Source organism: Notolepis coatsorum (assembly GCF_963971535.1).
Source record: "Notolepis coatsorum genome assembly, chromosome: 3".
Taxonomy (NCBI): domain Eukaryota; kingdom Metazoa; phylum Chordata; class Actinopteri; order Aulopiformes; family Paralepididae; genus Notolepis; species Notolepis coatsorum.
The window spans coordinates 182,233,196-182,258,773 of NC_140167.1; the positions used below are offsets into that span (position 1 = coordinate 182,233,196).

The 25,578-nt window shown below is 45.5% G+C and overlaps 1 protein-coding gene across 1 annotated transcript; it reads left to right on the forward strand.

Annotated features, from left to right (window-relative positions):
- Positions 1-5,577: 5,577 nt before the first annotated feature.
- On the forward strand, positions 5,578-24,960 carry nyx (nyctalopin; the record flags this gene model as incomplete). The annotated part of the gene is made up of 4 exons (XM_084311467.1): positions 5,578-5,593; positions 7,511-7,797; positions 21,741-22,045; positions 24,153-24,960. 4 exons carry the CDS (start codon positions 5,578-5,580, stop codon positions 24,958-24,960), a joined length of 1,416 nt encoding a protein of 471 aa, XP_084167593.1.
- Between the last annotated feature and the right edge of the window lie 618 nt (positions 24,961-25,578).

The following is a 25,578-nucleotide window of genomic DNA, read 5'->3' on the forward strand; positions in this document are numbered from 1 at the left end:
CCCTCAAGTCCCTACATTCCTCCAGGGCCTTGAGGAGGGCGAGGAAGATCATGGCAGACCCCGCCCACCCGGGTCACGACCTCTTCACCATGCTTTTCACCCTAGCAACCACCTAGAAACACCCTAGCAACCACATATAACACCCTAGCAACCACCTAGAAACACCCTAGCAACCACTTATAACACCCTAGCAACCACCTAGAAACACCCTAGCAACCACTTATAACACCATAGCAACCACCTAGAAACACCCTAGCAACCACTTATAACACCCTAGCAACCACCTAGAAACACCCTAGCAACCACTTATAACACCCTAGCAACCACCTAGAAACACCCTAGCAACCACCCATAACACCCTAGCAACCACCTAGAAACACCCTAGCAACCACCTAGGAACACCCTAGCAACCACTTATAACACCCTAGTAACCACCTAGAAACACCCTAGCAACCACCCATAACACCCTAGCAACCACCTAGAAACACCCTAGCAACCACTTATAACACCCTAGCAACCATAGAAACACCCTAGCAACCACTTATAACACCCTAGCAACCACCTAGAAACAACCTAGCAACCATATATAACACCCTAGCAACCACCTAGAAACACCCTAGCAACCACTTATAACACCCTAGCAACCACCTAGAAACACCCTAGCAACCACTTATAACACCCTAGCAACCACCTAGAAACACCCTAGCAACCATATATAACACCCTAGCAACCACCTAGAAACACCCTAGCAACCACTTATAACACCCTAGCAACCACCTAGAAACACCCTAGCAACCACTTATAACACCCTAGCAACCACCTAGAAACACCCTAGCAACCACCCATAACACCCTAGCAACCACCTAGAAACACCCTAGCAACCACCTAGAAACACCCTAGCAACCACTTATAACACCCTAGCAACCACCTAGAAACACCCTAGCAACCACCCATAACACCCTAGCAACCACCTAGAAACACCCTAGCAACCACCTAGAAACACCCTAGCAACCACTTATAACACCCTAGCAACCATAGAAACACCCTAGCAACCACCTAGAAACACCCTAGCAACCAGCTATAACACCCTAGCAACCACCTAGAAACACCCTAGCAACCACTTATAACACCCTAGCAACCATAGAAACACCCTAGCAACCACTTATAACACCCTAGCAACCACCTAGAAACACCCTAGCAACCACCCATAACACCCTAGCAACCACCTAGAAACACCCTAGCAACCACCTAGAAACACCCTAGCAACCACTTATAACACCCTAGCAACCACCTAGAAACACCCTAGCAACCACCCATAACACCCTAGCAACCACCTAGAAACACCCTAGCAACCACCTAGAAACACCCTAGCAACCACTTATAACACCTTAGCAACCATAGAAACACCCTAGCAACCACCTAGAAACACCCTAGCAACCAGCTATAACACCCTAGCAACCACCTAGAAACACCCTAGCAACCACTTATAACACCCTAGCAACCATAGAAACACCCTAGCAACCACTTATAACACCCTAGCAACCACCTAGAAACACCCTAGCAACCACCCATAACAGCAACCACCTAGAAACACCCTAGCAACCACTTATAACACCTTATTGTGAAATAAGAATAATATAATGTGATATGTTGATATGCTATTGTGAGATTACAACATCTGATGTGATATGACAGAGAAAGACTTTTGTCTTGTTTTTTTTAATAAAATTACAATATATTATTGTGAAATAATAAATAAATTATGTGAAATATTCATATGCTACTGTGAGATAAAAAAAAATGTGATGTGATATTACAGAGGATTTTGATTGCAATATTTTATTGTGAAATAATAAATAAATTATGTGAAATATTCATATGCTACTGTGAGATTACAACATCTGATGTGATATTACAGAGGATTTTGATTGCGGTATCTTATTGTGAAATAAGAATAATATAATGTGATATGTTGATATGCTATTGTGAGATTACAACATCTGATGTGATATTACAGAGAAAGACTTTTGTCTTGTTTTGTATAAAATTACAATATTCTATTGTGAAATAAGAATAATATAATGTGATATGTTGATATGCTATTGTGAGATTACAACATCTGATGTGATATTACAGAGAAATACTTTCATCTTGTTTTGTATAAAATTACAATATTTGATTGTGAAATAAGAATAATATAATGTGATAAATTGATATGCTATTGTGAGATTACAACATCTGATGTGATATTACAGAGAAACACTTTCGTCTTGTTTTGTATAAAATTACAATATCTTATTGTGAAATAAGAATAATATAATGTGATATGTTGATATGCTACTGTGAGATTACAACATCTGATGTGATATTACAGAGGATTTTGATTGCAATATTTTATTGTGAAATAATAAATAAATTATGTGAAATATTCATATGCTACTGTGAGATTACAACATCTGATGTGATATTACAGAGGATTTTGATTGCGGTATCTTATTGTGAAATAAGAATAATATAATGTGATATGTTGATATGCTATTGTGAGATTACAACATCTGATGTGATATTACAGAGAAAGACTTTCGTCTTGTTTTGTATAAAATTACAATATTTGATTGTGAAATAAGAATAATATAATGTGATAAATTGATATGCTATTGTGAGATTACAACATCTGATGTGATATTACAGAGAAAGACTTTCATCTTGTTTTGTATAAAATTACAATATTTTATTGTGAAATAAGAATAATATAATGTGATAAATTGATATGCTATTGTGAGATTACAACATCTGATGTGATATTACAGAGAAACACTTTCGTCTTGTTTTGTATGAAATTACAATATCTTATTGTGAAATAAGAATAATATAATGTGATATGTTGATATGCTACTGTGAGATTACAACATCTGATGTGATATTACAGAGGATTTTGATTGCAATATTTTATTGTGAAATAATAAATAAATTATGTGAAATATTCATATGCTACTGTGAGATTACAACATCTGATGTGATATTACAGAGGATTTTGATTGCGGTATCTTATTGTGAAATAAGAATAATATAATGTGATATGTTGATATGCTATTGTGAGATTACAACATCTGATGTGATATTACAGAGAAAGACTTTCGTCTTGTTTTGTATAAAATTACAATATTTGATTGTGAAATAAGAATAATATAATGTGATAAATTGATATGCTATTGTGAGATTACAACATCTGATGTGATATTACAGAGAAACACTTTCGTCTTGTTTTGTATAAAATTGCAATATCTTATTGTGAAATAAGAATAATATAATGTGATATGTTGATATGCTACTGTGAGATTACAACATCTGATGTGATATTACAGAGGATTTTGATTGCAATATTTTATTGTGAAATAATAAATAAATTATGTGAAATATTCATATGCTACTGTGATATTACAACATCTGATGTGATATTACAGAGGATTTTGATTGCGGTATCTTATTGTGAAATAAGAATAATATAATGTGATATGTTGGTATGCTATTGTGAGATTACAACATCTGATGTGATATTACAGAGGATTTTGATTGCGGTATTTTATTGTGAAATAAGAATAATATAATGTGAAATCAAAAGATACTGTCTTTTTTACATGTATTTGTTGGGATATTACAGGAGGCCTTAATTACAATATGTTACTGTAAGATAATACTGTTAAATGTTGTGAAATGCTGGTTACTTTTTACAGTGTATATACCACTCCCTGCTCCACATCTTATATCATTGATCCACTTGCCGATCAGATCGCCCCAGTAATGGGCTGCTGATCCCTAGTCTTATGAACACATCTGCAGGCCCTCTTGGTCCACCCCTCTTGAGTCGGGCAGGGGTCTGAGTGCTCAGGGTGTCGTCTGCTGGCACTGATCTGAGTGCTGCTTTACCTCTAATCCTGCCAACCACACATCTCCCCTCATCTCCATCCGTCCAGCTCTGGCCAGGGGATTTGGCAGCCATTAAGAGATGGCTTTTGCAAATGTGTGTGGTGCCGTTAATGATGGAGCAGCATAAACACACACACACTCACTAAAAGGGGAGGTTGCTATGCAGTAAGTGCAACAGCAGGCATACACATACACACATTTATTTGCTCTCATACAAATAGTGCGTCAGGCACAGGTCAGTTCTGCCAGCTGTGATGGTCTCAGTTGTGAGCTGGACATACAGAATGGACAGACACATGGACATTGGGACAGGGACTTCTATCACACATGGACACAACTATCAGGCATGAAAGACCGGTAAGAAAGAACATATCCCACGCCATAATTTGTGCATCTTGTGTTTTATTTTGCGTAGACCCTTTAGCTATTGCATAAATTGCCATCAGGTGTGGCAATTCTATTTAAAAGATAAGCAGCTAGCAGACACGTTGATTTTAAGTGATTTGCATGTCTATAGTGTGTTGGGGCATTTTGTTTTCATTCTAGAAATACGTTTTATTGTAACATCCTATGGAGTGTATAAAATGTAGCGATCAGTCAAGAAACCGATATGAACTCTATCACATAATCACTGATGGATCTCCAGGAACAGGTCTTTTAGTGTATATAATTCATAATTATTGCTTTTAGTGAGTTTTCTTTCTTTCTACCTTTCAGACTGTGTCATCTCAGCTCTGTTGTAATCCTGGCCCGTCCCCGATGAGAGGCGGCAGGAATGATTGTCATCACCATCACTGGTCAGTTTCACTCCCCTCCGCTCCTTAAAGGAAAACGCCAACATTTTGGGAAATTAGCTTAACGTCTTCTCCAGAGACAGACAAGAAGATGGATACCAGTTTCCTCTCTGCGTTTAGTAGAAAGCTATCTGGCTGCATGTTAGCCTAGCTTAGCACAATGAATGGAAGCGGACATGGCCAGTTAGCCTAGGCATTGTCCAACTAACACCTCTCCTGAAGGCTAAACGGTCATGTCCGCTTCCATTCATTGAAATTATGGCCATATTGTCTTAAAGGCTTCATGTTGCCACAGTAATGTCAACATTATGGGAAATGCGCTTACCGTCTTCTCCAGAGTCAGACAAGAAGATGGATACCAATTTCCTTTCTGCATTCAGTAGAAAGCTATCCGGCTGCAAGTTAGCCTACAGTAATTTAGCACAAATGAATTGAAGCGGATACGGACCAGCTAGCCTAGCATTTGTCCAAAAACACTCCTCCTGGAGCTTTAAGCTAGGCTAGTGGTCCTTATCCGATTCCATTCATTTGTGCTAAGCTTGGGTAGCCTGCATCCAGATAGCTTTCTACTGAACGCACATTGGCATCTATCTTCATGTCCGACTCTGGAGAAGGCTGTAAGCACATTTCCCATAATGTTGGTGTGTTCCTTTAAAACCCTCTGAGGTCTCCAAACCCGTTTCATTTGTAGGCGGGTTTACAAATGATCACAAAATTGTTCAGACCTCAGAGGGTTTTAAACCCTTACCAGCACTGAGCAGAATATGAAACCTAGATATTGCACGAATAAGAGGCTCCTAATCTAAAGAGATTTATTGATTGATCAAATAGAAAAAACACACAAACTGCAGCCAGCATGAACTGGGTGGAGGGTGAGATCCGGCAGACAATGTCTATTGTTGTTGGGGCTAATCTCTAATGTAGGCTGTTCAATCACATCATCGTTTCACCATGCTCAGCGGCTGGGAAAGGGGACAGTTTCACCCTGAAAATAGCCCTGAGCCCACCAGTCAACGTGACTCACACATCAAATCATTACTCCGACGCACCCTGCTGCTGCCAGCGCAGACCTCTGCAGCAACCTGTTAATCTGCGTAGGGTGAACAGCAGAACCCATCTGCAAAGTGTTCTGTAGCACTCACTGTGTACTGTGCACCACAACTGTTGCCTCGAGTTGATCTGTGGGACTTGCAGAGGTGCATTGTTAGTATGTGAGGTATCTACAGCAGATGGGAGGAAATAGAAGAGTTGTTTTGCTTTGTTTTGTTTTGTTTTGGTTCTGGTTCCTCTTTCGTTTTACCCGCTCCTGCTGTTGCTTCTGGTATTGATTGCTGATGCTTCCACAAAATGCTACTCTATACAATTGCACCTTGTGTATTTCAAGCGATCTGTTTAAAGAAACAAGACACTTTGATAAATGTTGAATGTCACTGTAGAGAGTCTGTGGTCATTACATGTGGATAGCATGTTATTTCACTTCCATCCATTTGGGATTCTTCTTAAGACCTGGGTCCTGAATACGTTTCTGTTTTAAACCGTTTTTTGAACTGATTGTATAGACCTCTTCAGAAGTATCTGTTGCTATTCCGTTGCTTGGGGGAACAACTTTGGCCCCTGTTTATTTACCGTCAGCGAATGTATTAACAAACATTGCAACAGGAAATACAAAGGGGCCTATTTAGAATGTTTATGTCGTCATGTTAGAAAAGGTCTATTGAAATGGAACGAACCTACCCGACTATTTGGATCATTGCTGGAGTGTTTTGTGTACCATACTAATCATTGCCATCTTTGATCTACAACTCACAAGTGCTCCCAACAACATATACGTACGTGCCCTGTATTAATATGGTCTGTTCTTCCAGCATCTAGCTCCTGCAGCTATATGGGGTCATGATGTGAAAGTATTATCCTAAAACAAGTGGGTGAAATCCCCTTAGCAGTGTTATGCAATCCTCACTCCGTCTGTCAGAAACGTGTAGATGGGGAGATATTTTGTGACTTGTGACTCGTTTTTGGGAACGCTTTCTGTCCAAATACATAGATAATGTGTTTTTGGGAACGCTTTCTGTCCAAATACATAGATAATGTGTTTTTGGGAACGCTTTCTGTCTAAATACATGGATAATGTGTTTTTGGGAACGCTTTCTGTCCAAATACATAGATAATGTGTTTTTGGGAACGCTTTCTGTCCAAATACATGGATAATGTGTTTTTCCAGGGTAATATTTAGCATAGAATATTGGAGAGTAGTCAAGATAATGTTACAGCTGAATATTGATTAGTGAGAGTATTGTACAGAAGATTGTAAGATAAGATATTCCTTTATTGATCCCCTTGTGGGAATCCGGGCGTCATAGCAGCATGGGGGAGGGGAGGTACAGGTATGGGCAGGGTAAATGGTAAAGAAATGGTAAATGGTGCATTTATATAACCGCTTTTATCCAAAGCGCTTTACAATTTGTTCCTCACATTTGTACCCATTCACTCACACATTCACACACCGCAGAGCAAGGTGCCAACCTGCTCATCGGGAGCAATTAGGGGTTAAGTGTCTTGCTCAAAGAGGAGCGGGAATCGAACCGGGAACCTCCGGATTACCAGACGACTGCTCTACCTGCCGAGCCTCCTGTTGCGAAAGACATAAATATAGGCAATACAATTTGATGAAAATAGAAATAGGAAAATATGAGGGGAGGAGTGTAGACGGTAAATAAGTGTTTATTTTTTACTCTTTGCACGAGAGAACGTCCCTCGCTCCTCATACCACTCTCTCTCTCTGGCTCCAGTGTTGGTGCTGGGCCTGCTGCCCCCGGCGACGCTGGCGGTGTGGGCGTGTGCGCGCGCCTGTCCCCCTGCCTGCACGTGCACCCAGGAGAAGAGCTGCAGCGTGCTGTGTGACCGCTCCAGCCTGGCCAACCTGCCCAGGGAGTTCCCCTGCGAGGCCTCCTCCATCAACCTGGACAAGAACAGCCTGAAGTTCCTGTCGGAGAGGGCTTTTGGAACCCTACCCTCCCTCAGGACCCTCTCGCTGGGCCACAACAACATCTCCTTCATCACCCCTGGAGCCTTCAAGGTGCACCCCAACACACTACCGCCCCGCGGGACCTCTGGAGTATCATGAGAGGTTTATTCCACACAGGGAAAGTCAGGACATGTCATTAGTTTTCGTGGTCTGAGTCATAGATTCAGGGAATATTTTGAATGGGCAGCACGATTGGGAGTCAAACTAACAATGCTTGTGGTGGGGGGGGTGAGTATGTGATGATGGTTTGTTTTAACGTTAAGATAGAAAGTTAGTGTTTTAAGTAAGATTGGGCTGCTCAAGACTACAGAGACACACTTTTCTGATAGCCTCGCCCCAACCATAACCCTAACCACACTGTTACCTTAAACCAACCATAACCTTAACCATAACCATAACTTTCTATCATCATAGTATTGCTGTGTTTGTATCAGGGTGGGTGGTTTGGTCTAGTGGTGACTGAACTCACCCCCTACCACAAGCATTGTTAGTTTAACGCCCGATCATGCTTTATTTTGGACTTTCGCCAACATGAAACGTAAATATATGACTATAGTACTTTATTTATGTTTTCTAATGACACTGTGTCGGTTTTATATTGTTATCAGGCCAGTGACATGATAGTCGTGATTCTGCTGTGGATGAGTCTTATTGTGACAACAAAATTAGTTAGAAGACATTAAGAGATGTATCCACCTGTCTGGCTTCATAGAACTAGTAGAGAACAAGGCGTCACAGTGTCACAGACGTGAAGCAATAGGGCAGATTGAAGTGGAGTGGCTAACTGAGTGAGTGAGTAACTGATAGATATTGTAGGTATATAAAAAAAAAAAATAGGGCTGGGACTTTATCGCATTCATTTTGATTAATTAACTAGAGAAAGAATTAAAAGTTAAAAAAAAGTATGCATTTAATCGCACAATGATTTTTCTTTATTGTGTAAGAATGTTACCTTTCTTTTTTTTAAACTTAATTTTTTATTTTCATTTTTTATTTACAAACATACAGGTACAAAATACAAAATACACATAAAGAATTTACAATACTATTAACACATTGGTCGCCAAAATCGCTTTTCAGACAGACAGAAACAATAAAGAAAAACGTATAATATCAAAAAGAAAACTGAAATAAAAGACAGGGTGTGACATGGGTTCATTGGTCATTTCTATCTTTACATTTTTTATTTACATTTCAATTTATTTTCTTGTTTCCTTTTCATCCTTCTGTGATGTCGTTCCTCTTCTTCCTATATTCCTCCCACTTTTCCCATTTTGACTCAAATTTCTCCTCTTGCAGCCTCAGCATATGCGTGATTCTCTCCATTTCCTGTATCCCCTCTATTATCTCTGTCCATTGTTCCTTCGTCGGTGCTTCTACCCTGTACCACAGCTTAGTCAATGCTTTCTTGGCTGCTACTAATAGTATCTTAATCAAATATTTGTCTTCTCCCTGAATGTCTTTCTGTGACAAGTTCCCTAGGTATAGTACTAGACCTGTCTGGGGTATTTCATATCCTACTATTTCATTTATTATCTCTCCTATCTCTTCCCAATAGTTTCTTATTTTCTGACATCCCGAGAATATGTGTGTGGTTCGCTACTTCTTGTCCACATTTTCTCCAACATGGTTTCTGTGCTGGTGTGTAATTGCCCTGTATTTCTGGTGTTATAAAGAATCTAATTATGTTTTTCCACCCAAACTCCCTCCATATCCTTGATCCTGTGGTTGATTGTTGTATCTTACATGTGTTATACCATTCCTCCTCTGTTATCTCTATTTCTAACTCTTTCTCCCACTTTTATTATTCATTATTGCCTGATATAGTGCTGATAACCCTCCCCTTCCTTCCTTCATATGATTTTACCATTATCCTAATTACCCCATTCTGTTCTTTGTCTGTCTTGTTTTATTTCTTTGTTATAGTAATCTCTAATCTGTAAATATCTAAAGTGGTCTCTATTCTCTAGTCCGAATCTTTCTTTAAATTTTTGTAGAGTCTGCATCTCCCCTCCTTCTATCATTGTACATATTGCTGTTATCCCCCCCCCCCCCCGTTCCCATCTTTTGAACCCATGGTCGTCTATCCCTGGTTTGAATTTGTTGTCGTGTGTTATCCATCTCAGTATCTTGGATTCTTTTTCTAGCTTGTACTTCTTTACTATTGTGTTCCGTATGCTTATAGTGAATTTGGTAATTGGGTCCAGTAGTTGTTCCTGTCTTCTGAACAGCTCCCTATCTCCTATTAGTGCCTGCACTTCGAATCCCTCTCTTTTGGTTTCTATATCTTTCCATTTGGCTTCATAATTCACATTGCACCAGCATGCTACTGTCCTAAGCTGTGCTGCATAGTAATAGCCTTCTAAACTGGGTACTGCTTGTTGTAGAGTCACATATTTGATCCATGGTCTTTTCCCCCCCAAAATGAATCTTGATATCTGTCTATCCCATTCCCTGAATTGTTTTTGTGGTATTAATATAGGTAAAGACTGAAATAGGTATAATAACCTTGGTAATATGTTCATCTTAATGATTTCGATCCTTGAGCTGAAATCTAGGGGCATTACTGTCCATCTTTCTAGGTCTATCTTGATTTTCTGATTAATCTGTGTATAGTTTGCCTCGTATAGCCCCTCCACCCCTCTTGTAATGTTCACCCCTAAGTACTTGATCCTGTCCATGTCCCATTTAATTTTGTATTTTCCTTTGATCTCTATCGTTGGTGTGTAGTTCAGTGCTAAAGTCTGTGTCTTCGTCACGTTGAGTCTATACCCTGAGTAATATCCATATTCTGTCAGTAAATCCATCAGTGTCGGAAAGCTTATGTCTGGTTGCCTCATATATACTATCACGTCGTCTGCGAACAGTCCCAATTTATGTTCTGTTCCCCTTATCTCCACCCCTTTGATGTCTTTGGTCTGTCTAATTAGTTGAGCCAGTGGTTCGATGAATACATCGAAGAGCGTCTGCGAAAGACAACAACCCTGTCTGGTAGCTCTCTCTAGTTTAATCCGGTCCGTCAGACTACCATTTACCTTAATCCTTGCCGTCGGTTCTTGATATAATGCCCTAATTGTTTTCATAGCGTTTTTGTCTAATACAAATTTCTCTAATACTTTATATAGAAATATCAAGCTTACACTGTCGAATGCTTTTTCTGCATCTAGGCTAACTAATACTGCACTTCCTCCTTCCTTTTGTATCTCCTCTACCACCTGCACTGTCTTCCTTATGTTATCCTGTGTCTGCCTTCCTTTAATGAATCTGGTCTGGTCCTCGTCTATAATATCTGTCATAAATGTCTCAAATCTTTTGGATATTATTGATGTATACATCTTGTAATCTACATTAACACATTGGGCGCCATGCATTGTGCCCATCATTATGCCCTCTCTGCCACCGCTGTAAGCCTATGGAGATGTTTACCTTCTTTGCAGGGCTATAACTTTTTAAATATTATAGCTATATCTGCATTACTATGGCCCATTCAACATCGGGTATCTATCGTTCCGGATGTGGGAACGTTATATTTTTTCATTCATACATTGTTGTGTTAATACCGTCGAGAATATAAGTATGTTTTTAAGCTTTTCTGCTGTAATTTCAAAAACGCTAGTTATAGGCCCTGAAGCATATGATAGATTATCGATTGGCGTTTCTTTCCTATACACGCTATATTAAAAAATTCAAATGTATATGATCGGTATACATTATGCTTCATCATGCGTGAAGGAAAGGGGGGGGTCGTTTATAATTCCTTGATCGTCAGTAACGGCTTTATTTAGTATGGGTTGATATATTGATCAGACTGATTGCAAACAAAGAAATGGACAATCAAGCTGAAAGTAACGTTAGTATCCTCTTACCGTTCGCCGATGAGACTGGAGTAAAAATATCCCAATTATTTGACGTCAATCTGCTAGATCCATTTCCGGTTTGTATGACGTAATAAACGCAGAAATCATATAGATTATTGCGTTTTGAAAGCGATCCAAATGCACTCGCCACAATATATCTCTGGCGGAGGAATTTCCTCGATGCACCGATCGCCACTTCCGGTTTGGCGTGAGTGTAACTCGCCCGACCATCCACTAGGCGGCGGTATTGAGGCGTTGCAATATCAGAACAGGGTCCGGCTGCGATCCGGAGGGAGGCTGGATGAATTATGAATGCCATGGCGAAAAAATGAAATATTGATCCCAAACACGTGATACGCCGTTGTTGGCGTTCAACGCATGGCGGGCAATAACGATTTACGCCGTTTATGGCGCACAATGTGTTAAGTATGGACACAGGTCTGAAACTGCTACATAGTTCTCTATCTTTCCCTTCTTTTGGAATTGTAGTAATTATGGCTTCTTTCCATGAAGGTGGCATTGTGCCTTCTTTCATCGTGTGTCTGAATGCTGCTTCTAATATGGGGCTCAGTTCCTGTCTAAATGTTTTGTAGAATTCAGAGGGGAATCCGTCGCTACCCGGTTACTTACAGCTCTTTGCTTTACTGATCGCATTCCCCACTTCTTGTTCTGTAATCTCTGCGTTTAATATTTAGTTCTGTTCCTTCCCTATCGATGGTAGATCTAATTTTCCTAAACATTTCTCTATCTCCTCTTCTCCTGCCGCTATCGGTTGTGTGTATAGTTTCTTATAGTATTCTTCAAATGTCTTCTCTATTTCAGCTGGTTCTCTTAGTATTTTGTTTGTGTTCGTGTCCCTTATTGTGTGTATTGTGTTCAGTTTTTGTTGTGTCCTGATTCGTCTAGCTAAAAGTCTGGTCGCTCTCCGTCCTCCTTCATAGTATGTCTGTTTCATGTATCTAGCTTTCTTCTCTATTTCTGTCAGCAGTTCTTTGTTTATCTTTCCTCTAACTTCCTTTACCTCTCTAAGTGTCTTTTGGTTCTTTGAGCTTTGGTGTTCTTTCTCTAATTCTTTCAGTTTCTTTATCAAGTTCTGGTATGTCTCTATTCTGGCCTTCTTGAGTAATGCCGTCTTTGCTATCAATTTTCCACGTATTACTACCTTTAGTGCATCCCATAAAATGTTTGGGTCTACCTCTCCATTATCATTTTCTTCTCTGTATCTAATTATGTCTCCTTTTACTTCATTAACCAAACCTTTGTTATTTAATAGTCCTACATTCATTCTCCAAACTGTATTTCTCCACCTACTTTTAAGATTCACTGTCAGATATATTGTGCTATGGTCTGATATGTCCGTCACCCCTATCCTGCAGTCTTCTACCCTGTATCTGTCCCCTGTTGTCATGAGAAAATAGTCTATCCTTGAATATGTTGTGTGTGGATGCGAATAATGTGTGTATTCTCTATCTAGTGTGTGCATTTCTCTCCATATATCCATGATTCCTAATTCTGCCATTTGTATATTCATATATTTGCTAATGTTTGTCCTCCATTTCTTTGTGCTTGTCGTGTCTATGTCATAGTTCAGTACTACATTAAAATCACCTGTACAGATTAGGACCCCTTCCCCTTCCATCGCTATGATATCAAAGATTGTTTCAAATAAATATTTCTCACTTTCTGGTGGAGCATATACATTCACTAGTGTTACCATTTGACCTTCCATTTTCCCCTTGACCATTACATACCTCCCCTCTTTATCCCTTAATTCCCTGATCATTTCAAACTTCACTGTGTTCTTAATTAGTATAGCTACTCCTCTTCTAAGGTTCTGTTTAAAAGAACTATAAAACAGATTTTCATACCCGAATCTCTTCAGCTGTTCATGTTCTTGTGATATTAGATGTGTTTCTTGTAAGAAGATGACCTGCGCCTCTTCTTTCTTAAGTTTCGTCATCACCTTACTCCTTTTAATTGGATTATTCATACCATTCACATTCAGCGACATCATTTTGATACCCTTAACTTGTGTCATATTTATTTTCCAAATGTTCTCCCGTTCTACCCATGTCACATAAAATAATATTTGTGTAGCAACTGCTATCCCTCTCTGATTTACATACATATAACCATAATCAACATTAACACTTGGAACTTCCATGGTAGTTGAGGGACTCAGTCGTCTCCCTCTTTCCCCCGCTGGCGGGTGGGGAGTAGTGGCTCTCCTAGTGAGAAGGCTCCCCCTAGTGGCTAAGAAATGCACACTATACATGTCCAGCTCGTTCTGTGTGCAACCTCCGAGCTCCCGGTCATAAGCTCTGCATTAGTCACTTTCATGTTCCCGTCTATGTGAGGTTTGGTCCGCTCCCCACCCACTCGCTCCGTTCCTTTAAGGTATTTTGTTAATTAATTGCATTCCCCACCACACGCTCCGTTCCTGTAAGATGCCGTGTTGATTGGTGCTCTCCCCACCACACGCTTCTGGAGCAATGATCAATTTCATCCCGAAGCTGTCACAGCTTGTCATCAGCACCCTCTGGCTTTATATACCCTGATTCCCCTAATATCGATGTTGGATCGTTTTGAATATTCCCTGCATTTGCCTGTTCTTTCCCGTCGCTGTTCCCTGTCTGTTGCTTCCCAGGACTTTCATGAAGTATCCCTGTGGAGAAACCTGATTCCCCGTACGAAGCTGCGCCTCGTTTATCTGCCCGCTTTACGCGTTGCGCTCTGGTGAGTTTTTGGAAACAGTTCTTTTTGGATCACCAGTTTTTTGTGTGTTTGTGAAACACCGAAGAGATCCCGTTTTTGTTATACTGTTCTCACCTATTTTTTGTTGTTGGATTTACACTTTGGATTACCGTATTGTTTTTTCTCTGGACTCTGCTAACTGTGTGTATCACACCGAAGATCAAGTCACTTGGATATTTATTTGGATCAGTCACCTCTCTGTTTCTGTTGTGCGCTGGCTAACTGGGATTTCTCTCTCTCTCCCCGTCTCCACCTGGAGTGAGCTGGGAGGATCTGCAGAGCGGCTTCAGACGTCACAAGCTAATTCCTCACCACCACCTACTGGGAGAATCTGCAGAGCCGCAACCATCTTCACATGTCAGATTCCCCGTTTGTTCTGTTTTCTCCACCTAATTCAATCTTGTGATTCTGAGAATAAATACGCCCTTGCTTTGGCTAACTCTGAAACAACTCTCTCTGTGCCGTTGCGCTTGTGGTCGGTTACAAACCCTAACATTACGATCCAACCATGACGACCCCAGCCGACACAGAGAGAGTCAGAACAGCATTGGCAATCCAGATAGAGTTAACCAAGGAACACAGCCAACAGCTTGATGCGGCTGCGGCTGCTGTACAGGAACTCCGAGAGCAGGTCCTGCCTATTCAGGGGTCCCTGGGCTCTCTGGCTAGCCAGCAGTCTAGTATTCTCCTCCACTTACACACGCTGAGTGAAACCGTTAACACCTTGCTTGTAACCCCACTTCCTTCAGGAGCCTTGGCCGGAGCATCACCCGCAGCCCTGGCAGGCCCCGCGCCTCCCGATCCCGCACCTCGGGAGCCCCGTCTCTCCGAACCACGGCTGTTCGACGGTAACTTCGAGGATTGTGCCACATTCATCATGCAATGTGAGTTGGTTTTTCGTCATCAATCCAGTCGTTTCACTTCAAGGGGAGCCCGAGTGGCCTACATGACTAACTTGCTCTCAGGCCGGGCAGCCCAGTGGGTCACTGCCTCCTGGGCAATGGAGGCAGACTTCTGTTTCTCCTACCCAGACTTCGTGGCTGAGCTCCGCAGGGTTTTCCACCACCCAGCCCGTGGCCAGGACCCTGGAGCCCGGTTGGGTACCTTCCGGCAGGGCAGTGGCGGGGTTACCGACTACGTGCTGGAGTTCAGACTGGCGGCTACGGAGAGCGGTTGGAACGATCAAGCACTTCGTCTTACCTTCATGAGGGGGCTCAACGACGCAGTCAGGGACCAGCTTGCGACCTGTGAGGAACCTGAGTCCCTCGAGGACCTGTTCAGCCTCGCCATTCGCATCGACGGGCGCCTCCAGGAGAGAAGACGTGAGAGAACCCGACAGGGACCTCCAGAGGTACTCCGGACCCCCCGTACTCGTGACGGTACTGCTGGTCGCCCTGCTCCCACCACGACTGGTGGCTCTTTTCCCTCCCGTTCGGTGCTCGAGGAGGAACCCATGCAGCTGGGACGTTCTCATCTTAGCCAAGCTGAACGGGAGGCGAGGTTCAGGTCCGGCCTTTGCCTCTACTGCGGTCGGGAGGGACACCGTATCGCCAACTGCCCCACCCGGCCAAAAGACCAGGCTCGCCAGGACCCCGGGAGATCCTGGTGAGCCGTTTTTCTCGTTCCCAGAGCCGTGCACCACCTGGCCATCTGATGAGCGTCACCCTGGCCTGGGCGGACCAACGGGCCACGGTGGAGGCACTTATTGACTCGGGGGCTGACGAGAGTTTCCTAGACTTCGAGTTTGCTACCCGGGCCAACATTCCACTTGAGGACCTAGTGAGGCCATTGGAGGTATTCGCATTGGACCAACACCGCCTGGCTGACATCACTCAACGCACCTGCCCTGTCCTGCTCACCATTGCTGGTAACCACGTTGAGAGACTCCAGTTCCTTATCACCAGATCCCCTCTTGTCCCAGTAGTCCTGGGCCGGCCCTGGCTCGCGCTGCACGAGCCCCACATCGCCTGGTCCTCCGGTACCATCAAGGGTTGGAGCTCCTCCTGTCATGCCCAGTGTCTTCAGGCGGCGTCCTGTCCCCCACCCCGGAGATCCGTTGGTGAGCCGCCTCCGGACCTCTCGACCATACCCCCCCGAGTACCACGACCTCATGGAGGTTTTCAGTAAGTCCAGGGCTCAGGCCCTTCCGCCTCACCGGCCTTATGACTGTGCCATCGACCTCCGCTCAGGGGCTCCCCTTCCCGGCAGCCGCCTCTACAGTCTGACCGTCCCGGAGAAGGCAGCGATGGATCTATACATCTCTGAGTCCTTGGAAGCAGGACTCATTCGGCCTTCCTCCTCTCCTGTGGCGGCCGGTTTCTTCTTTGTTGGGAAGAAGGACGGAGACCTTCGACCCTGCATCGACTATCGCCAGCTCAAGGAGATCACCATTAAGAACAAGTATCCTCTACCTCTCATGAACTCCACCTTCGAGCCTCTCACCCAGGCTACCGTCTTTACCAAGCTGGACCTCCGGAGTGCCTACCATCTAGTCCGTATCCGAGAGGGCGATGAGTGGAAGACCGCCTTCAAGACTCCCAGGGGCCACTACGAGTACCTGGTGATGCCGTTCGGCCTCACCTATGCTCCGGCGGTATTCCAGGCGCTCATGAACGACGTCCTTCGTGACATGCTGGAGGAGTTTGTGGTAGTATACCTAGACGACATCCTCATCTTCTCCAAGACCCTCGAGGAACACATCCAGCATGTCCGCCGGGTGCTGGAGCGCCTCCTCCACAATCGGCTCTTCGTCAAGGCGGAGAAGTGCCGATTCCACTCCGACTCCGTCGATTACCTGGGCTTCATCGTGGAGAAGGGCTTGACCCGAGCTGATCCTCGCAAGATCCAGGCCGTGGAGGAATGGCCGGAACCCACCTCTCGGAAGGAGTTACAGAGCTTCCTCGGGTTCGCCAACATCTACCGAAGGTTCATCCGGAACTACAGTCAAGTGGCGGAACCGCTTACCAGACTGACCTCTCCCGCCCTGCCGTTCGACTGGTCCCCAGCGGCGTGTGCTGCGTTCCGCTCCCTCAAGAAGAGGTTCACTTCCGCCCCGATCTTGCTCCATCCAGACCCCAAGAGACAGTTCATCGTTGAGGTGGATGCCTTGGATACTGGACTGGGAGCTATCTTATCCCAGCGGTCAGCAACGGACCAGAAGGTACATCCGTGCGCCTTCTACTCGCGTCGGTTCCTCCCTGCCGAGAGGAACTATGACATCGGCAATCGGGAGCTGCTGGCGGTTGTGGCTGCCTTGGAGGAGTGGCGTCATTGGCTAGAGGGGGCCGAGGAGCCGTTTACCATTTGGACGGACCACAAGAACCTGACGTACATCCGTGCTTCCAAGCGCCTCAATGGCCGGCAGGCAAGATGGGCCAGCTTCCTCAGTCGGTTCGACTTCTCGCTGACGTTTCGCCCTGGTTCCCGCAACACGAAGGCCGACTCCCTGTCCCGGTTACACTCCAAGGGGGCTCCAACCACTGAGGACCCGACTCCCATCCTCCCAGAGGCCAAGGTGGTAGGAGTCGTCACCTTGGGCATCGAGGGGGTGGTAAGGCGTGCCCTACGCTTCCATCGCGCTCCAGGCAATGTACCGGTTCATCGTCTCTTGCCACCCGGGCGTTCATCGCACATTCTCCTTCCTGGCTCGTCGATTCTGGTGGTCCACCATGAGGAACGACGTCAAGGAGTTCGTACTGGCCTGCGCAGTCTGCGCCCGCAGCAAGGCCTCCCACCAGGCACCCTCCGGGCTACTACAGCCGCTTCCCATTCCGAGCCGTCCTTGGTCACATGTGGCGCTGGACTTCGTCACGGGTCTTCCCTCCTCCCAGGGGAACACGTGCCTTCTGACCGTGGTGGATCGGTTCAGCAAGGGGGTTCACCTCGTGGCCCTTCCCAAACTTCCCTCGGCGGCCGAGACGGCGGACCTCCTGACACACCACGTGTTTCGCCTCCATGGTTTTCCCCAGGACGTCGTCTCGGACCGGGGGCCCCAGTTCACTTCCCAGGTATGGCGGGCTTTTTGCAAGGGATTGGGGGCAACGGTCAGTCTTTCCTCTGGTTATCATCCCCAGACTAACGGACAAACGGAGAGGATGAACCAGAGCGTGGAGTCTGCTCTTCGGTGTGTGGCTGCCGAGAGACCAGCTTCTTGGAGCCGTTTCCTCCCCTGGGTCAAGTACTCCATCAACTCCATGGTCAGTTCCGCCACCGGCCTCTCACCCTTTGAGGTATCCCTGGGCTACCAACCCCCTCTTTTCCCTGCGCAGGAGACGGAGGTGGCAGTTCCCTCTGTACAGGACCACCTCGACCGGTGCCGTCGGGTCTGGGAGATCGCCAGGACCGCGCTGCTCCAGTCGTCAGAGCGCGCCTGTCGTGGGGCTGACCGGCGCCGGGTTCCTGCGCCAACGTACCACCCTGGGCAGAGGGTGTGGCTTTCCGCGAGGGACCTCCCACTTCGGTCCTCGGCCAAGAAACTTAACCCCCGGTTCGTCGGACCTTTCGAGGTTCTGAAGGTATTCAGTCCGGCGGCGGTGCGTCTTAAGCTTCCTGCGTCCATGCACATTCACCCCGTTTTCCATGTGTCCCGGGTTAAGCCTGTCTCTCTCAGTCCCCTGATGCCTCCTGCTCCGGAACCACCTCCTCCCAAGATGGTGGACGGTCACCCCCAGTGGCAGGTCCGCCGGTTGATGGGCGTTCGACGGCGGGGTCGGGGGTTCCAGTACCTGGTGGACTGGGAGGGGTACGGTCCGGAGGAACGGAGCTGGGTCTCCCGCCAGCTCATCGTGGATCCCGGCCTGATCACCGACTTCCATCGTGCCCATCCGGGCGAGCCGGGTCGGCCTGGTCGCCGGGTGGCTCCCGTGGAGTGGGGGGTACTGTGAGGTTTGGTCCGCTCCCCACCCACTCGCTCCGTTCCTTTAAGGTATTTTGTTAATTAATTGCATTCCCCACCACACGCTCCGTTCCTGTAAGATGCCGTGTTGATTGGTGCTCTCCCCACCACACGCTTCTGGAGCAATGATCAATTTCATCCCGCAGCTGTCACAGCTTGTCATCAGCACCCTCTGGCTTTATATACCCTGATTCCCCTAATATCGATGTTGGATCGTTTTGAATATTCCCTGCATTTGCCTGTTCTTTCCCGTCGCTGTTCCCTGTCTGTTGCTTCCCAGGACTTTCGTGAAGTATCCCTGTGGAGAAACCTGATTCCCCGTACGAAGCTGCGCCTCGTTTATCTGCCCGCTTTACGCGTTGCGCTCTGGTGAGTTTTTGGAAACAGTTCTTTTTGGATCACCAGTTTTTTGTGTGTTTGTGAAACACCGAAGAGATCCCGTTTTTGTTATACTGTTCTCACCTATTTTTTGTTGTTGGATTTACACTTTGGATTACCGTATTGTTTTTTCTCTGGACTCTGCTAACTGTGTGTATCACACCGAAGATCAAGTCACTTGGATATTTATTTGGATCAGTCACCTCTCTGTTTCTGTTGTGCGCTGGCTAACTGGGATTTCTCTCTCTCTCCCCGTCTCCACCTGGAGTGAGCTGGGAGGATCTGCAGAGCGGCTTCAGACGTCACAAGCTAATTCCTCACCACCACCTACTGGGAGAATCTGCAGAGCCGCAACCATCTTCACATGCCAGATTCCCCGTTTGTTCTGTTTTCTCCACCTAATTCAATCTTGTGACTCTGAGAATAAATACGCCCTTGCTTTGGCTAACTCTGAAACAACTCTCTCTGTGCCGTTGCGCTTGTGGTCGGTTACAAACCCTAACAGTCTATTTGTATTATGTGTCACGTGTAATCCTGTGGTTCTTTCATATCCGCCTCAATATATCTCTTGAATCTCCATGTCCTTTTTTTATTACTTTTGGTATAATTATCTCGTATGTACTTTACCATCTTCTCATTGTATAAGTCCTTTCCATCTTTATCTTTACTTGTATTGTGTGTGTCCCATGTATACCAGTTTAATGTGTATTGTACTTATCCTTCCCTGGATCACCGTGTCCCCTCTCGTCTCCTCTCTGTTCCCCTTCTCCGTGTCTTTTCGTCTTTCTTCTCAGTTGATCCGCTTTGAATCGGTTCAGATCTCCTTCACCGTCCCGTCCTCCTCTCCTCGTCCCCGACCCTGGTCCATCTTCTCGCCTCCTCCAACCTCTGCATCAGCGTCGGTCTCTCCTCCCGGCACCTTCCATCCTCTCCGGTCCATGTCCCTCGTCGCTTCCCTCACGTCGTTGTACACCTGTATGCCTTCTTTCCAATGAACCTTCAGCGTGGTCATTGGTGATTGAAATCTGATTCCTTTCTCTTTCAGAGTCTTTTTTATCTGAACATAGCTCCGACACTTTACAGCCACCTCTGTTGAATAGTCATGGTCGAAGGTTATTCTCTGCCCCTCCACCTCCATCTTCATCTGCCAGGCTGCTCTGAGAATGTTTTCTTTGACTTCGAATTTCAAGAAATTAACTATAACTGCTCTCGGTGGCTTTGGCGCTAGGATCCTGTGTGCCCTTTGAATCTCTATCTTGGCGAGGTCTGCCACATCCAGTTTTCCTCAAATTAGGTTGTCTACATATTTGGTCATCGAGTCTCCTTCTATCCCTTCTCTCAGTCTCCATATTAGTATATTATTTCTCCTCAACCTCCCCTCCAAGTCTGTTAGCTTTTCTCTCAACATATTTTGTTGTTTGAGCGTCGCCTTTAGAATTTCTTGTATTTCTGTATTCCATTCCTCCGTTTCAGCTGTCCTTCCTTCTAGCATCCTTATATCTTATATTTCTTCTTTGAGCTCGTCCTGACCCTTCTTTAATTCTTCCCCGAGTCTGTCGATGTCGCTCCGAATGCTCTGCATGTTAGCTTGGTTAGCTATTGCGCTAGCTTGTTGGTTAGCTATTGCGCTAGCTTGTATGCTAGTCTGTATGCTAGCTTGTAGCTCCGCTACCCAGGTGGGCATCTCTGGTCTGTCGCCCTGCGTCATGCTAGCTTGAATTACCTCCTGCGCCACCTCCTCATGTCGATAACTTTCCTCCTGTGTTTGTACTTCTTCTGGGGTCCCTTTTCTCTCGCTTTTTCTCGTGTTCATCCTTCCTTTTCTCTTATATCCTTGAATTGTCACTTTTTATTTTGTTTTAGATAGTTTTACTTCCTTTTTTTGATATTCTTTGACCGGGAGCTCTTTTCTATGGTCGCTTACCCGAACATCTCAAACCGGAAGTCCTCAAGAATGTTACCTTTCAAAGGAGACCAGACTCATACATGTGCTATAAGTATAACGTATAATAAATAGCTAATTACTTTTTTTCTTAGTCTGGTTTGTTCATAAAACATTTTTAAAAGCTTGTTGAAAAGCTGTGTAAATAGTCAACACGTCTCTCCTGCAGGGTCTGCCCAACCTGGTGGAGCTGAGGATGGCACACAACGAGTACATCAGCTACCTCCACACGCGCACCTTCACCACCCTGAGGAAGTTGGTGCGCCTGGACGTGTCCGATTGTAACATCTTCAACATTCCCGATCGCATTTTCCTGGAGCAAACGGCGCTCCGGGAGCTGCTCTGCTTCCAGAACAACATGCGCAGGATCCCCGGGGCGCTGAGGGGAATGGAGAACCTCACCCACGTCTACCTGGAGAGGAACAAGATCGAGGCCGTGGCCTACAACTCCCTGCTGGGCCTGGGGGGCCTCAAGTAGGTCACGCAGTGAATGGAATGTGGTTGGGAGGTCATATATTTCAATGGTCTTCCCTAGAAATCCTGAGAACAAACGTGTCTCTCTCTCGCTTTATCGCTCTCTCTCTCTCTCGCTTTCTCTCTCTCTCGCTCTCTCGCGTTATCTTAGTCTTTACTACACCAGTTAGACTTAGACCATTAGTTTAGTGTCATGTCATGGTTTTGATAGTCTATCAGTGAGCTGGATACAATCCTACCTGGAGGGGAGAGAACAGATGGTGGAGGTAAACGGTACCCTATCCCCCCCCCCCCCTCCCTGTGAGCTGTGGTATTCCACAAGGAAGCATACTAGGACCACTACTGTTCATAATTTATGCAAATGACATGTTGTCAGCTTGTGACTGCAACTTGTTCCTGTTTGCGGACGACTCAGCCCTGCTGGTCTCTGACAAGAACAAGTTACAGGTTGAAAAAACCCTCAGCTCGGAACTAGGCAAAATCTGCATATGACTCGCCGACATCATCAAACTATCATTACACATGGGCAAAACAGAGTCCATTCTCTTCGGTTCAAATAACAAACTCAGCAAGACCGACGGCTTCTCAGTTACAGTGGGTGACAATATTGTCACAAGGAAAGATGAAATTACCTACCTGGGTTCCATCCTAGAGGCTAATCTTTCCTGTGACAAAATGGCATCCAATGTAATAAAAAAAGTCAACCAACGAACTCGATTCTTGTACCGGATCTCCTCTCTGGTAAACAAGAATACCCTGAAGACTCTGGCAGGAGCACTCATTCAAGGGTACTACGACTATGCTTGCACCTCATGGTACCAAAGCACCTCAAATGCACTAAAAACCAAATTACAAACATCTCAAAACAAACTAGTCAGACTACTGCTTGACCTGACTCCTAGAACCCACCTCACCCCTGCCCACTTTGACAACCTAGGATGGCTTAGAGTAGATGACAGAGTACAGCAACTTGCAATGGGCCTGGTCTACAAGATACACTACACGACCAAAGTACCCATGTACATGTCAAAATACTTCCCAAAGGTCAGTGAATACCACGATCACAACACCAGAGGGAGCTCCACAAATCATGTTAAACCCAGATTCGGCTCAAACAAGGGACTAAACACATTTTGCAATTATGCCACATCAATGTGGAACGTCCTACCCAAAGCTGTAAAGGAATGTGAATCACTACCCACTTTAAAAAACACTCTCAAAGAACACCTACGGGAGACTGCAATTCGAAAATGTCCTAACCCAGTTGTACAGTAAATTACGAAGTATGGCTTTGTCAGTATTCCAATGTACAGTGTACAGTGTCCCCCATTTATTTATTTTTATTTATCCTTTATTTATCCAGGAATGTCCCATTGAGATACAAGATCTCTTCTTCCAGGGAGTCCTGACCAACATGGCACACAACAAGTTTCAACATAAAAACAAGGGCATTAAACAAAACACATACAAATTAAATACAAATACAGAAGGCCATTTGTGCAGTGGCAAGAAGCATAATCAGATCAGTAATAGCATCAGGTAAAACAGTTACATGTTTCAGGAAGGGCTAATCGTAGCATACCTTTAAAAGCATTCACAGTAGGAAGTGCCTCTAGACAAAGTTCCACTTGCAGCGTATTCCATAAAAAGGGAGCATAGTGGGAGAATGCAGCTTTACCAAGCTCTGACTGCATCAAAGGAACATTTAAAAGCATCCCATTTGCTGCTCGTCTGGTATGCTGCTCGTCTGGTAGTAGGCCTGTTGGTATCAGGACATCCCGCTTGTCTCAGAGTCTCTGTTTCCTGGTATCAACCTGTTAGACCAGTAGGCCTGCTGGTATCAGGACATCCCGCTTGTCTCAGAGTCTCTGTTTCCTGGTATCAACCTGTTAGACCAGTAGGCCTGTTGGTATCAGGACATCCCGCTTGTCTCAGAGTCTCTGTTTCCTGGTATCAACCTGTTAGACCAGTAGGCCTGTTGGTATCAGGACATCCCGCTTGTCTCAGAGTCTCTGTTTCCTGGTATCAACCTGTTAGACCAGTAGGCCTGTTGGTATCAGGACATCCCGCTGCCGCTTGACTCAGAGTCTCTGTTTCTCTATCCCAGGTACCTGAACCTCCAGGAGAACCGCATCAACGTGATCCACGACCAGGCCTTCCAGGACCTGGTGCGGCTGGAGAACTTCTACCTGAACGACAACGTGCTGACGGACCTGCCCCGCGTCTCCTTCCAGGGCCTCCACCGCCTCAAGATGCTCAACCTGGGCGGCAACCTGCTGACCAACGTGTCCAGGACTTGGTTCAGCGACCTGGTGGAGCTGGAGGTCCTCTACCTGGACAGGAACCGGCTGCTGCACATCGAGGAGGGCTCCTTCGAGAACCTCACCAGCCTGATGACGCTCCACCTGAACAGCAACAACCTGAGCACGCTGCCCTTCCCCGTGTTCCAGCCCGTCTACTTCCTGGGACGCCTCTTCGTCTTCCGGAACCCCTGGGAGTGCGACTGCTCCCTGGAGTGGCTGAAGGAGTGGATGGAGAGCTACAAGCTGGTGCGGGACGTCCCGTGTGCCTCGCCCTCCTCCGTGGCCGGCCTGGACCTGGGCGAGGTGGTCTACGCCCAGGTGAACGGCACGTGCGTGAACCCCGGGGAGCTGAACCTGAGCACCACGGCCTCCTCGGAGCTCGTCTCCACCACGGAGAACCGCTTCAACAGCCTCATCTCCAAGCTGCTGCAGCAGGAGCTCAGGGAGGAGCTGGGGAACGGGACGGAGAGCCTCCGCAACGGGACCCTGCTGGACGCACGGCTAACCGCAGGGGTCGGGGGGCGAGGGGCGCAGGCGGGCCAGTCGCGATTCTACTTCCTGGTCGTGTGGCTCGTGGTGTATTTGACCGGCCAATCAGACGCAGGTGCCTAAATGGGAGGGAATTGGATTTAAGCTCATTTGGAGCAGCTGTTCTACCAATGGAAGGGAAGAGGTTACAGTTGAAGGCGTCTCTGAACAAGATATACTTGTTACTGGATGTAACTGGTCATTTGTGAATCTATCCTGCAAAAGGACGTTTTATTTTCTCTTGCAAAGCCAGGAGTGTAGTAAACAGAATGGCTTCAGTGTGGAGGTGGTCTGGCCTCGATGTGACTGCAGTATACAGTCATAGACGGATGAGTGCAATGGAGACGGGAACACAGTGTTATTTTTCACTAATAATCCCTCAGGTCATATAGACTCAGGCGGTACAGTACAGCCTGTGCCACTGCAGAGTTGCTGAACTCATCCAAAAACATGTTGTTTTCAAAACTATGGATTATTCAGATGGTAATAATCAAAATGTATATTTTAATACTTACCTTTTGTTACATAAGACCCTCAAATGAATGTAGGTTTTATTTAATATTATGTAATATAGCCTTGCATAGTCTGGCATGATGTTTTCTCATCCATGTGCAACGGAGATAAGAGCAGTTGTGACTGTGGTTATCTTCCAAACAGAATGTCCTCTCTCTCTCTTGTCCCCCCCCCCTCTCCCTTCTCTCT